A 15,467-nucleotide genomic window follows, 5' to 3' on the forward strand; every position below is an offset into this window, starting at 1 on the left:
CATTCAGAATAGAAACAACAAACAACAACACTACAACAATCTGCAGCCCATGTTTCGAGGTGATTCCTACCAGACTACACACGGACAAGCTGTGGCGTTTCTCGTAAACTGTCGCAATAAGCATTGGACAATGCTAGACAATTTGTGATGTGTCACTATTCCCCCGTGTTGTTGCGACCGTCAGGTCGCAGTTACTACCAAAACCTCCACCGGCTGTCTGTCAGTCAGTCAGTCTGTCAGTCAGTCAGTCTGTCCGTCATGTCACACTTTTCCCCAACTCATATCTCCGCCACTGTTGCCCCGATCCATGCCAAACTTTGCACACGCACTCCTTGCCTGCCAATCCACAACCTCCACCCCACCAGGGACCCCCTTCCGCCGTCGCCAAAAAGTGCAAAAATGACCAAATGACCACCCAAACAGGGCTGTTCACGGGGAATTCCCGGGCACCACCGACTCCTGGTGCTCCAGAATGGATGCCCCTAGTGGAGGACCCCCGCCACTGCAGCGCACATAAAATGCTGTAACTCGGGCTAGGAGCGACCAGGAGAGCCGGGGCCGGTACCCACACGTCCGTCTCGGTGGCGCCAAGAGAGCCGTCAACATGAATCTGTCCCATATAGCGCCACCATCAGGCCCATTTTTTCAAACACATTTTTGGACACTGCTCCTACAGATTTTGCCCTAAAATCACGCAAATCGGTACACAGTATGTCTACACTCATGTCATCAACATGGATCTGTCCCATATAGCGCCACCATCTGGCCGATTTTTTCAAACACATTTTTGGACACTGCTCCTACACATTTTGCCCTAAAATCACACAAATCCGTACACAGTATGTCTACACTCATGTCATCAACATGGATCTGTCCTATATAGCGCCACCATTAGGCCGATTTTTTCAAAAACATTTTTGGACACTGCTCCTACAGATTTTGCCCTAAATTCACGCTGCGACCTGACGGTCGCTTATCTCCCGATTAGGGAGTCTTACTGGTGAATAATAACTGGAGCAGTTGTAGGGCATTCTTATAAGATTACAAAGATTATTGTAACCTCCCTAGGATATATTTCTATGAAAAACTGTGATCTGATTCGTTCATGTGGACTGTTTACAACTACAATGAGAATATTTGAACAAGTTACCATCATGAAATTGATCAAATATTCTCATTGATACGATGCACAATTCCCACATAAAAATAAATAATGCATAATTAATTTATTCCTTTGAGTAAGAGATCACCTACAAACTTTCTGATCTCACATTCTAGCCCTGCCACCCTGCGTATTTTGGACATCTCTGGTAAATAATGTATTTCCCTTTTTAGTCGCGGACAAAATTGTAGTTTCCACTCCCAGGAGTTATACTTTTGTGTGCCTGCTGCCCCAAAGAAATAGATTTTTTTTCTGCATGCCTTCACAAAGTGCAGAGAGTCTGAAGACTTTTTATTTGATCAGAGATTTAAAAAAAGAAAAAACACTAAAAAAAAGAGAGAGAGAAAAAAAAACATCAAATCGTCCCTAATCTCAAAAGTTAGTATCCAAGTCATATACTCGGTATGTCCCAAGCACATCTATTTTCACAAACGTATTGATAATAAAATGCAAGTGGACATGGTGACATAAGGGTGGCACTAGAAGAAAGGCACTGGGGTCACCAAAATGTGTAGGGTTCATCTTCTCTGGGACGCATAAATGTGCACAGCAAATTCAATTCCATGCCAATCTAAACAGTCATTTAGTGGTTGACAGAACCGGCCAACCAACATTGCCAAAATAAACTGCTGACAATCAGTCATTACTGCCTAGAAGTCAAACCTTTATTTAATAAATATTGAATAATTATTTGATAACTTAAATTGCATTACTTTCACACAGCGGTCTATTCATTTCTGTAAATGAAAACTTGTGTTAGTGAGGGAAACAGTATGTTCTACCCCTACCAATATTTCACGTCAAATTCCAATACAAAACAAACAGTACTTGCGCCTTGCTTCACTGGCTGGCGCTAGTAATGAGTATCCTATGACATAAATGCATAAATGCATGTCATGCACACATGTAATTGTGATGCAAGACACAGCGTCAAATATAAATGATAACTTGTGTTAGTGAGGGAACCAGTATGAACTAGAAGCAGTGCAGGTCTCCACCAGGCCACACAAATTGCCCTGTTATAGCGCCACCATGAGGCTGATTTGAGAGATTTGAAGTGGCATTTCTTCCTCTACCTAGTGGGAACGTGCACGCCCAATTTCACCAAGATTGCACGCTGTGTTCATGATTTGAGGCATTTTGTTCAAAACGGAGCAATCCTGCAAACTTTGGAAGCCAATTGTAGCCAATCAGGATGGAATATGGAAAATCGGACGTATCCATGATGATCACATGACTGTGGAGATACTGTCTACTGATTTGTAGGATTTTTTGCAAACGTCGGCCTCATGGTGGCGCTAGAACAGGGCCATTTGAAAAATGTGGGACAGAGGTTCTGAATTGGCATCCAGGGAGTGTGTGTGCTCAGTTTGGCAGCGATCGGGCTAACAGCGCCGGAGATTAGCTGTACACAAACGGACGGACTGATGCACGGACGGACGGACAGGGGCGAAAACATACTCTTCCCCTGCCTTCGGCTGGTGGAGACCAGTATGTTTCATATTATCCCTTCCAATATTTCATGTCAAATTCCAATACAATGAGTATCCTATCCATAAATGCATGTCACACAAACACATGTAATTGTGATGCAAGACACTGAGCCTACCAGCATCCTGCGCCTCGGCTATGACTCAGCGATATCTACAGCCGCTGCTGCCCTCCACTTCTATTTTTTCCTGACCTTTGTACCATCCTGACAGACCTTTTGGTCGCTCAGCATTCCAGAACTTTTCTTGTACAGCTCAGCATGAATTCTTTATTCAGGCTGCTGAAGGAGGAGCAAAGTTATCGCCCATTTTCAATGTTGTCAAATCCAGTAATGTGGTCATCACTATTGCAACCACCAATTTCACTTTTAGCAAAGGGCAAGACAATATGTGACTGTTACAGATAATGGCTATTGATATCCCATTTAGTCTTCACTCTCAGTGCCTCATGGAGTGGGTTTTCTATGTGGCCAGTGATTGCATCTCATTAATCATGCATAAACCCATTCAGTGCCCGACAGATCTGCTCGCCAGAGATGAAGATAAGAGCAGTGGCTTGACAAGCTTTGATGACGCTTCTGGTTTGTGGCAATGTGCACCTGTGCATTGTACACAACTCAATGGGTATAGTCCAGGAGCAGCAAAAGCTATGTTTAATTAAAGCTAATGAATTCAGTGCCTCAATTGTTCCTATCCTATTGTAATCCTCTTTGTTTTGGGGAAGACTTAAGCTGGTTGCACACTGCTGCACTGCGTTTTCTCGTTGAGTTTTGGAAATCTGAAATCCTCGAAAGCATTTTCAGGCCAAGAAGAGAGAGAGGAGAGAGAGACACTTGCAAAAATCGGAAGAAATCAACCCTGGTCCGAAAATAAATACAAAACGGGGGGCAGTGTGCAAACGTGATTGACATAAAGTGAGGTTGATTTTTTTATTTTAAATACTTGAGCATTCTTGTAAAACTTTTTCCAAAGTGTATCTACTGTAAATCCCACATTACAGAGTAGTCAACTAGTTGTGAGAGGTGGAAGGATTCCTGCGGGTTCCTGTCTGTGGCGTTTCATAGTGCATTTCAGCTGTCACATAGGGTCTGTCACATAGGGTCTGTCGGTTTGACAGTGTACTGTATGCCGGCTCTCTGTTCAGTTCCCCTCTCTCACAGTTACATTAACTTGTTTTTTCAGCTTAGACATCTTCCCAATTCATAACAGTCAATGTGTGATTGCGTGGGATAATAAGGAGCATTAAGCTTCTTCACAGTAGATCGAGCACCGTGTGCCATGTGTACTCGTAGTGTGACATCCAAGTGATCCAACCTGCATTTGCCCCTTCTGTGATAGCTATTAATGGTCAGCATCAGATGTAATTGCTGCTTATTACATTGTATCTCTAAGAATAGATAATATATGTACCTGTATATCCAGGATGCGGCAGTCGTTGGAAGTTGAGTCATCCTGTTACGATGTCGTCATTTGGGTAGGAGCCATGAACTTACTGGGTACAATCGTAAAGATATATCATTGTGCAGATCACTAATATTTACTAAGGCAACAGACCGCCATTCCGAAACACCGCTATTCCGAAGCAGGGTTAGGGTTAGGTTTAGGGTTAGGGTTAGGGTTAGGGGTAGGGTTAGGGGTAGGGTTAGGGTTAGTTAGGGTTAGGGTTAGGGTTAGGGTAAGGGTTAGGGTTAGGGTTAGGGTTAGGGGTAGGGTTAGGGTTAGAAGTCAACGTTCGGAATAGCGGTGTTTCGGAATGGCGGGGTGTAACCATTTACTAATACTATGGCTGTGCAATCCGGACAATAAAGGTTTCATTTTGAGGTGAATATTGGCCACAAATTTGAAGTTGTTTTCTCTCAGGCTATAATATGTTATTCCTAGCGTTAACTATTGTGCCTCATAGCCATGTTCACCATACCAGTAGGGCATTCACCAAATATTAGAATATTCGAATATTCGAATATCAAAGTCACTATTCGACGTTGTTCACCAAAGTCGAATATTCTCTTTTTTTTTTTTTTTTCTCTCTTTAAAAAATCTATAGTTTATAAAGCTTGGAGAGATAGTAAGTCATAAGAATGAGTTGTCAATGCCCCTGGTGGATGAATTTGTTAATGATCTATACCAGGGGTTCTCAAACCTTTTTAGGCTGTGACCCCCAAAATTAACATATTTAAACTGGGGACCCCCACCCTGACAAGCACTTGGAATTGTAGGTATTACATTTAACACTTTCCAAGCCACGGGGAGCCCCTTAATATTAAAACCGTACTATATCGGACTTCCTAGGGGGGGGGGGTCTCAGCCGCTCGTCTTTTCCCGTACTTTCCCGTATTTACCGAAATAAATGATTTTCATCTGAAAATCGGCGATCGTCTAACCTTCCCTAGTCACCACTCGTGCATCGATAGCTCATGGCTGGTCTGACATGAAGCAGAAGTGATGTCATGGCCCTTTCCTTCTCCAAGGCACCTTCCCCCATTCGGTTACTGTCTGTACACGAGTGTTTCTACTGCAGCCATGCTGGGGGCTATGCTAGCGAAACTTTTCAGTTCTACTCTTGAGTCACACGTGGATTATTTGAGGGGACATTTACGTGAACGGATCGCGCACGCGAAACGCACGGGGACATGATGCGTCAGCCGAATCTCCCACTCGAAGCCAATGCAGATTGAGTTTTTCACTGGGAACTGGGGTGAGTAAAACAACGGGGGATCGCGGAATGGTAATGGGGGAATGAAGACCACGTGATATAGCGCTGGATGTCTGGTAAAATGAATGCGGTTCAGATCATAATATAATAATAGAAATTTCACGGCTAATCTATCAACAACCATTCTATTTCGGACGGCAAAGAGTTAATGTGACTCGGTTCCACAGATAAATATTGTGAAAATAGCAGATCTACATGCTCACAACGCCTCGCAACGCGAGGCGTTGTGAGCATGTAGATCGGCTATTTTCACAATGTTCGCCTCTTGCTGACTTAATATTTGACAGTTTGGCCAGTCCTGTCGAATATTCGACTATTCGAATACTTTGAGGTCGAATAATTCGAATACTAAAAATCACTACTCGTGAATGCCCTAGTGTCCAGTCTATCCCTCCTTTATATATTCTCTCATATGGTTCCTTGATATTAGAACAGATCCCACAGCCACAGTATGCTACACCTCTGAGACACGTCTGATTAAGCCTGGATGGGAACAAAGGGCAGGCTCAGCAGAACAACAGTCAGGAGGCACATAACTGACATCTCACAACATGAGAGAGAATCTTCCCTGTAGTACAGTGTGTGCCCGCATCACTATCAGGATGTGTTTTAATGTACAATAACATTATTTGCCCAGTGGAACAGTAGCAAAAGATCTCATGTATAAAAGGATGCATAGATTCCACACTTGATACTCTCACTCATTGATTCACTTGTCTACCAAAATGTGTTTTACTTGAAAACAATATTAATAATTTAATTTAATGGGAATATTGAACAAAAAAATAAGTATATTCAGTCAGTGGCACCATGTTACTGCAACAGTTACTGCAGCCAGTTCTGACAGCCAATAGACGAACAAAGTCAGAAATTATGAAACCACGGTCTGACTTCTTCGTCATACCCGTTTAAATGGATTTGTAGCTATAAATAGGCCTAAGTGTAGTATTAACTGGGGGTCCCCCAGGGGTTCTATTTGGTCCCTTAACACCAAATGTCTTCTTCGAAAATAGTCAATGTGCAAGCTCAAAATATGTTATGAGTTTGTTGTAGATCTGATACGACTGAATGTTTATTATGACCTCAATATGGCATATCATACATTTCTCAGAAAGAAGAGAAAACATGTCTTCTCTGATTGGCTGTTACTCAAGTTTGTCGCTGCTCATATGCATAAAATTGAATTGAAACACATTGCTCCATGTTGCTCAGTGTAGCACAACTACCTTTGAAAATGTATGACCGCGGGGCGCCCTCTGGCCTACTGGTCCAGGCGCATACCACCACTTAGGCATTGCCACATAGGCATGGATGCCTGGCGGCGCCGCTGGTTCGATTCCCGATCCGGACGGCCTTTGCTGCGTGTCACTCCCCATCTCTCCCCCCATTTCCTCAGTCTACTGTCCTATCAATAAAGGCATAAAAGCCCCCCCAAAAAAACAAATCTTGAAAATGTATGACCGCCTGTCACTTTGTCCCTTGTTGTCCCCCCGCTGCCGGTGTGAGCACATTTTTCAACATGTAAACGATTGTGACTAATAAGGCGCTGATGCACAGAAATAGCTACAGAGACAGCAGAAAGCTCTGAATCCCCAAGCCTATGGGCAAATTGAACCATATCACTGCTCCCTATCACAAGTGACTCATTGATATAATATATATTTATAGAAAAAGTGATTTTGTGTTTCATATCCCTTTAAGTAAGTCTAGCAGGCCTACATGTTTGTAGGTTACCAGCTGTCAAGGTCCTTATTTGGGAGTGTGATGTCCGGAATGTACCACCTCCTCATCTGTTTGACTCTGCATGCGTTTTGCTTTCACTCACACACCTCTTCCTCTGGGTTTATGACCCTCACTGATTGACCAGATGCCCTGCACCCCAGGATCAGGCGCGTGCCTCGTGCCTTGCCAAATGCCAAATGCCAATGATTTCCTTGGCAGTGTGGCGCTTAATGCTTCCTGGCACCAGCTCAGGCTCATCTGCTCAGGGCGGGGGAGGGGGGAATCTTGGCAACTTGCCCACGCTGAGCCCTGAAGGCCTGCCACCTCTCCACCTCAAAATTCCCACCCCAATAATCTTGTGAAAAATAGCAGATCTACAAGCTCACAGCGTGGCACCGAGTGCTGCGTTGCGAGCTTGTAGATCTGCTATTTTTGAAAAAGTCGTGAAAATGTTTGCAAATCTTTGAATATATGTATTTTCAAAGCGAACGTTTGTAACTCAAATTTTGCTTCTGGGTGGTCCCTGGAACTACATTTTTTGAGATGGGGGTCCGTGGCCAAATAAATATCATTTTGGGGGTCCTTCACATGAAAAAGTATGAGAACCACTGACATAGTAGTCTCTCAAGAACAGACTAACTTAGCTCCATTTAAGTGAAAAGGACCTTTTCTTTGACGATGGCTGGCCAGATTGCTGACATAGAAACATAGGTTTTTCAAAAAACCTTAGAAGGATTCAAAAGACACTTATAGAATCGGGTCAAAATTCAAATTTTCACGATTTTTCAAAAATAGCAGATCTACAAGCTCGCTGTGAGCTTGTATATCTGCTATTTTTCAATAGTTAAAGCATAAAACAATGATACACAAAATGTGTACCTGTTCTAAATGGGTTAATGAGTTTAGATTTCAGCATATAATCCTTTTTTTTCTTACTGTGCTCGCTGTAGAGGTTAGCCGTTGTGCATTGGGCTTCCTCACAGCAGAGAGACTCCAAACGCTTCCAAATCTTTTTCTGAAATCCTTTCTGCAAGACGCAGCCGCTTGAAAGGTAAACAACAGATGCGCGAAAATGTCTCGCTTGACTCATAATCCGTAAGCACGGCGACAAGCCCACGGTCACACAGCCAAACTGTATGGCAGCGTGCTGCACACATTTTGTTTATGTCCTACGGAAGACCAAAAAGGCTCGACGTCAAACACCCACGGGCCATGTTGCTCAGCTGGTATTGCTAGGGATTCCACCCCCCACCCCCGCTGGGGCCACCCAGTATAGAGTCGGGTATGCTCTCGTGGTACTCTTAAGATGTGTGTGTGTGTTTATGTACTAAAGCGTCTTGTCTCTCCACACAGGCCTCGAAGGACCTCAAGCAGTACGACAACAAAATCATAGAGTGCAACTTTGAGAACAACACATGGGTGTTCATGCGGCAAAGGATTGACAAAAGCTTCCCAAACTCCTACGACACGGCGATGGGTGAGACGCAAAGCCTGCTGGTCCCGTACCAGTCACACAATGTATTTCTCAGTGTCGTCGCTGTTGGGCTGAAACCATGTACCGTACAACAATATGACAAACGGTTGCATTTTCAGGAAAAGGAGGGGAAAAAATGTGTACCAACAGATCCAATCTACTGTAGTTATTAATCTTGTTGATACTTTTCATTGGTTGAACGTTTATAAAACCCACAGACTGGCTATAATACTTTAAATTAGGGATGTCACCGAATAATCGATTTTCGAATATTCGTTAGATTAATCAATATTCGATTTTAATATTTCATAATCGAAAATCGAAAACATTTTTTTTTTTTTTTTTCGTTTTTTTTTTTTTTTTTTTTTTATACTATTTTTTGGCTTAGTTAGTTAGTTTCAACCAAAATATAGAATATAGGCTAACAATAGTATTAATGATAATAGTAAATGGCCATTGATTTATTATTCACACCAGCACCAACTGTAAACTGTGTAGAGTGAAGGAGCACAGCAGAGTGGCAGCTGCCTGCTACACACTCCCCTCCCCCGTCTCAGACACAGGTGTGATTGATTCAGGCTTGATTGTTTGGTACTTGGTGGCCATCATCAAAGAAAAGGGAAAACAGCGTCCTCTGTATTGTAAAGCATCACAGAATCTGTTCTTGAGAGATTAGGTGAACAGTACACTGGCACACTAAAAAGAAAGATGAAGAGTAGTAGTTAGGCTACCAATTACCTGAAGAGCCATGTTGTACATATGTAAATGTGCATTGAAATCCAGTAAAAAAAAAGAAAAACGAAAAACAGAAGGAAAAAAAAACGTTTTTTTTTTTTTTTTTTTTTTTTTAATAAAAAAATAATAATAATAATTAATTATCGATTTTCGAATAATATTCGAATATTGCTATAGAATAATCGATTTTGATAAAGGTCCATTGTTGACATCCCTACTTTAAATCCCTATTTCGTGCATGCCATGTAAGGGAAAATCTTCAACGAAACCAATAGCGGAAATAGTCGATGATCAAGCACATATGCGTCGACGCGTTGTGAGCTTGTCATGTGATAACGTATGAAATAGGCTATTAATTAATGAAGGGGGCAAAAAAGCATTAAATATGGAGATACGTGTTTTCTGCCTGACGACGATTATTCATATCCCCTCAAGGCGGTGACGAGACATTCTGTCGATTAATGGTTTGCCTCATCTATATTTCACATCATCTTCCTGCTCTGCATTAATGTCTGCATTATTACTCTGGGTGGCTCTCGCATGGGCACGTGTTGCAGAATACAAAAGAGGGGTGGGGGGGGGGGGGGGGGGGGGGCGGAGAATGTCAATATCTGGCCGCTCGGTCTTCCTTGCACATTGGGGAGAATAATGTTCTTTATGTTCCAGCTTTTCAGCAAGTGATTTGTGACCTTATAGCTGCAAATGTCAAAGCATTCCAAATTAGGTCATGATTCAGGCTTGTTTTTTTTTTCTTTCTTTTCTTTTTTCCCCCAGCCTCAGAAACACCTTTTAGTTTGCATGGTTTTTAGATTCATTAGAGTAAAACGGAGGCCACTCAGCCGTGATTCATGGTACATCAGAGGCTCTTTTCAATTTGTACGCGTTGTTGTCGCCCACCGAACAAATGCAAAATGCCTTTTTCCATTTAGCGACTGTATAATAAGTTTGTTTAGTGGATGCAAGCCATTAGTGGTCTGCAAAACCTTTTTTAACAACAACTCCTAGATTTGATATGTTAGTAGTGGTGGTGTTTGCCATGTGTTGATCATTGTGTACGTCCTCTAAGACTCATCAGACTGATGACTGATGAATCTTAAACTGTCCTTAACACATGGTCATCAGTGGGATTTTTCCATTGTATTTTTGCTGTTATATTGGTTTCTGCAGGGCTGCTGAAAAGATTTCAGGTCTCTATACTAGGTTTATGCTCTACACTTTTCTTTTTTGTCTGTGATAATGCCATATCTACAAGTTTGTTAAACCCATTCAGAACGGGTACACATTATTGTGTATCATTATTTCATGCTTTAACTATTGAAAAATAGCAGATATACAAGCTCACAGCACAGCACCGAGTGCCGCGCTGCGAGCTTGTAGATCTGCTGTTTTTGGAAAATCGTGAAAATCAGAATTTTGACCCGATTCTACAAGTGTCTTTTGAATCCTTCTAAGGTTTTTTTGTAAAACCTATGATTCTATATGTCAGCAATCTGGCTAGCCATCGTTAATGGAGCTCAGTTAAGATTGTTCTTGAGAGACCACTATGTCAGTGGTTCTCAAACCTTTTCATGTGAAGGACCCCCAAAATGATATTTATTTGGCCACGGACCCGCATCTCAAAACATTTAGTTCCAGGGACCACCCAGAAGCAAAATTTTGGTTACAAACGTTCGCTTTGAAAATACATATATTCAAAGATTTGCACACATTTTCAAGACTTTTTGCGCTGTGAGCTTGTATATCTGCTATTTTTTACTGGTTAAAGCTAATGCTCGGCCTAAATGGGTTAAAGTGTCACAGAGTTTGCCAGGTCTGGATGAGCCTGTCATTCTGTCTGTGTAGTAACTTCCTTCCTCTGCTTGCGTGTGTGTGTATGTATGTTTGTGTCTGCGTGCGTCTGCGTGCTCCCCCAGCTGTCTGTAACTCCATACAGCATCCGGTAACGAAGGAAATCCTGTTTGAGTTTTTGGACCGCTGTGCCCAGACGCAGACCCGGAAACACCCGCCGGACCCGGACTCGGAGCTCATGCCACCGCCTCCTCCAAAGAGACCTAACCGGGCCAGCGAGTAGCAGCGGGCAGCGGGCACTAGGGCCGCTCTGGACTGGACTGTTCCATGGTTGCAGTGCTTGTTCATTTGCCCAGTCAGCACCTACGCCAAGTCACCCCCCCTCCACAGTCAACGGGGCATTGCAAGGCTTCTTTGCCCCTTTTACCCACCTCTCCTCCCAATAATTTGTTTTACCAGCCTTTTAGGCTTGATTTATGTAATGACTTTGAGAAAAAAAAACTAAAAACTTAAACAAAAAAAACTTTAATTGAATTATTTGACCGCTGTTAGATATTATCTTGTAGAGTTTCTTGTAGCTTTAAGTGCAAATTGTTCTTATTAAAGTGCGGAACATGATGCTCAATTTATTTATTTATTTTCTATTTATGTTCATTGTTTTGTGTGTTTTTATTTGTATCTGAGCTCGGTGATTAGTACAGTGAACATTGTTATGGCTACGAGTGCACCTGACTATGCAGACCCTGGTTTATGTTTTGTCACAGCTGCTGTTGCTGTTGTTTGTTTCTGAGACGGAGTAAATGTTCATCAGCGTTTCTTCTATACCCCAGTGTCCGGAGTTTATCAGGTACAGCTGTCTTTCTTCATGCCTGTTAGCGTTTCGTTGCAATCGCTCCTTTTGCTTTGGACAGTCTTTCTCGAGTACCGGTTGAAGGCTGATTCATACTCCCATTGTGTGTTGGAAATAATTGACCTACGGGCTCGCAACAGGGTGCGTTGTTGTGAGCTCGTAGGTCTGCTGTGTTTGGCGCACGATGGACCATAACGTAGGCTTAAGGCTAACAAAACATGTTGGATAACATCGGGACAGGCTAACGTCACCGCAGGACAGATGTTTAGTGGCTTAGAGGAGGTTCTGCACGTTCCAAGTGTGTTGGTGACGTGCTCACCCCACCTCTCAGTGTCTTGTTGTTTTGTACTAAGGCATGTGCTACACGGAGCTGGATATTTCATATATCCCGGATTTTCAGATATCCACATAGAAAAATATCTAGGTCCACACGACAAAGATATCTAGGTCTAACAAGCACGCACACAGTAAAGTCTTCACGAGATATCCGGGTTCCCTGTCTACACGGATCCAGTGAATCGGATATTTTTCCATCTCTCCACTTATTTATCCGGTTTCAAATATATCCAGCTTCGCAGCCGAAATATCCAGCTTCGTGTGGCTGCAAGCCCCAAACGCATAAAAAAATGTCTAGCTTCAGAAATATCCAGCTCCGTGTAGCCGGCGCCTAAAACAGTAGCCTGGTAAACCATCCTTGTTGCGTGAATTCACATTATCACGAGTCAGAATACACGCAACTGGGATTTACCAGGCTCCTAAAGCAGTGGTTCTCAAACAAAAATGTAATAATAATCAACGACCCCTGTACAAATGAAACCAAATGTATCCGTACGTGTCGTCCAATTAGCCAGTAGCTGTACCAATGCTAGCTTAGAATAACTTCCTGCTTGCCAAGGTTTGCCTTGGCAACAGCCTTGGCAAGCTGCCGGTTGCTAAGCTAGCATTGGACAAAAGCTTTTAGGGGAGGGGCATAGCTACTGGCTAATTGGTATAATTTGGACACTCTCAGAGTTAACATACCCATAAAGGTGCATTTTGAATCTCAAGGAACCCGTTGCGTCCCGGACTACCCTACTTTGAGAACCACTGTACTAAAATGTCAATTGTTTGTATAGTTGTGTAGGATTCCGGTCAATGGCCAGCCACTCACCCTCATCTTGTTAATTTTGTATTTCCCTTTTGTTAGTTTTTCTTTTTTCTTTGCAGTGATTCAGTCGGTGCATGTTTTTGTGCAGCTTTGGGACAAGGTGCACCTCCATTGTTGTTAACCATGCTATAAGCCCACAGCTCCCATCTAATTGCGAGGAGAAACGTTTGAAAAGATTATCGACCCTCTCTGACTGTCTTTGTTGCCTGTTGCTAGGAGAGCTGCCTACCCACAGCACACGTCTTTTGTATCACCAGCCTTGGCGTAGAACTAGGAGTCCATTAACATCTGCTCAGTCTTGTAACTGAAGTGGAACAGAGTGTTGCATATCTTGTTTTGTTTACACTATTAAAAGCTGTGGCGAAAGGAGAGATAATTTAATCTTTTTAAGGAGCGATCATCATCAAGGTCTCAAACCGTGAAGGGATTGAGCCATCTCATGTCATGAGAGTCTGAGACTGAGTCTGAGGTTTTATGTTTGGATAAAGACAAATGTGTAGCCTGGGGTTGTATAAGATTAGAGGCATGTTTTCATTATAGTTCCGGAATTTTCCCTGCAAAATAATTAGCATAATGATTAGTAACTTGCCGGGAGTTTTGTTTTTTGGGTGTTTTCACATGATATCATCATTGGCAGCATAAATGCTGGTATTGCCGTAAAATACATCGTTTTCACTAAACCATTGTGGCGGCATGAAAGACCAGTTGCCAGACTTTTTGAGAAAAAATAAGCAACCAGGCGTACAAAAATAAGCCCCAAAAAGTGATATTATCTAGGCCACACAAGCTTTAAAAATATATGCATCGCCGCATCAGCTACTTAAAATTGCCGATCTACAAGCTCACAACAAATAAAAAGCAACCGGCAACTATCAATATTTACAAGAAACTTACGGAAAACAAGCCCAGAGTCTCTTATAATTAACAGACATGGCAACGGCCCCACACTAGTCGCTTACTCGAGTCGTTTCGGTTCGGTCTGAGATGTCATGTCTGAGACACGGGGTGGATTTATGTTTGGATAAAGACAAAATGTGTAGCCTGCGGTTTTATAAGATTAGTAGCCCTGAATACATGATGGTCATATACATGACCGTCATGCTGCCGCCTCAACCTGAGAACCAGTGGGGTATCCGTGGCACAACGGTTTGAGCTACAAACGTCAGATTTAAAAAATAAAGCGCTTACCCAAGTCTCCTTTTACTCAGAAACGAGGCCGTTCAACGATAATTACACGCCGCTCCCGGATTGTTTAATAAAAAGCATTTTTATCCTGTTTTCCATTGTATTTTATGTATTTTTATGTATTTGTGGAGACTATTTTTTGTGTTCAATCTGTGTTTTTAGATATTTTAGTATTTCAGCATGCTACAACTGGTCATATGATGCATTTTGCATCATATGATGCATTAGATGATGCAATATCATGCTACAAAGCATCATATGACCAGTTGTAGCAAGCTGAAATACTAAAATGTCTAAAAACACAGATTGAACCCAAAAAATAACTGAAACTGAAATAACTGAACCCAAAAAATTGTGTTGATCGTGTCCCAAACAACAATAAAATAAGATCTGGTTGTCCCAGAGGTGAACCAGTCCTTTAAACGATCCGGGAGCGGCTTGTAATTATCGCTGAACGGTGTCGTTTCTGAGTAAAAGGAGACTTGGGTAAGCACTTTATTTTTGAAATCTGACGTTTGTAGCTCAAACCGTTGTCAATACCCCACTGGTTCTCGGGTTGAGTCATGTATATGACCATCATGTATTCAGGGCTAATAAGATTAGGATATGGGCTGAGGTTCAGGTGAGCAAGATTGAAGTCTAGTGTTAGGAAATGAGTATCCATCCACACCACTGCATAACTTTGTGTGTGTGTGTGTGTGTGTGTGTGTGTGTGTGTGTGTGTGTGTGTGTGTGTGTGTGTGTGTGTGTGTGTGTGTGTGTGTGTGTGTGTGTGTGTGTGTGTGTGTGTGTGTGTGTGTGTGTGTGTGTGTGTGTGTGTGTGTGTGTGTGTGCTGCCCGCCTACCTGTCTCCGTGCCTTAACCCATTTAGAACGGGTACACATTTTGTGTATCATTATTTTATGCTTTAACTATTGAAAAATAGCAGATATACAAGCTCACAGCGCGGCACCGAGTGCCGCGCTGCGAGCTTGTAGATCTGCTATTTTTTTTAAATCGTGAAAATTTGAATTTTGTTTTTTTGAAAAACCTATGTTTCTATGTCAGCAATCTGGCCAGCTACCGTCAAGGAAAAGGTCCTTTTCACTTAACTGGAGCTCAGTTAGTCTGTTGAGAGACTACTATGTCAGCGGTTCTCAAACCTTTTCATGTGAAGGAAACCCCAAAATTATATTTATTTGGCCCATATCGGACCCGCATC

At 42.5% G+C, this 15,467-nt stretch overlaps 1 protein-coding gene across 1 annotated transcript in view; it reads left to right on the plus strand.

Annotated features, from left to right (window-relative positions):
• Positions 1-13,395, plus strand: part of LOC308300261 (mRNA-capping enzyme) — a 137,489-nt gene extending 124,094 nt beyond the window's left edge. The window contains exons 15-16 of the mRNA XM_080744081.1: positions 8,441-8,564; positions 11,210-13,395. Coding sequence (XP_080600207.1) covers positions 8,441-8,564; positions 11,210-11,367 — 282 coding nt within the window. The 3' untranslated portion in view covers positions 11,368-13,395. The remainder of the gene's footprint in view (positions 1-8,440; positions 8,565-11,209) is intronic.
• Positions 13,396-15,467: the final 2,072 nt, after the last annotated feature.

Source organism: Nannobrachium achirus (assembly GCF_963921795.1).
Source record: "Nannobrachium achirus genome assembly, chromosome: 16".
NCBI classification, from domain to species: Eukaryota; Metazoa; Chordata; class Actinopteri; order Myctophiformes; family Myctophidae; genus Nannobrachium; species Nannobrachium achirus.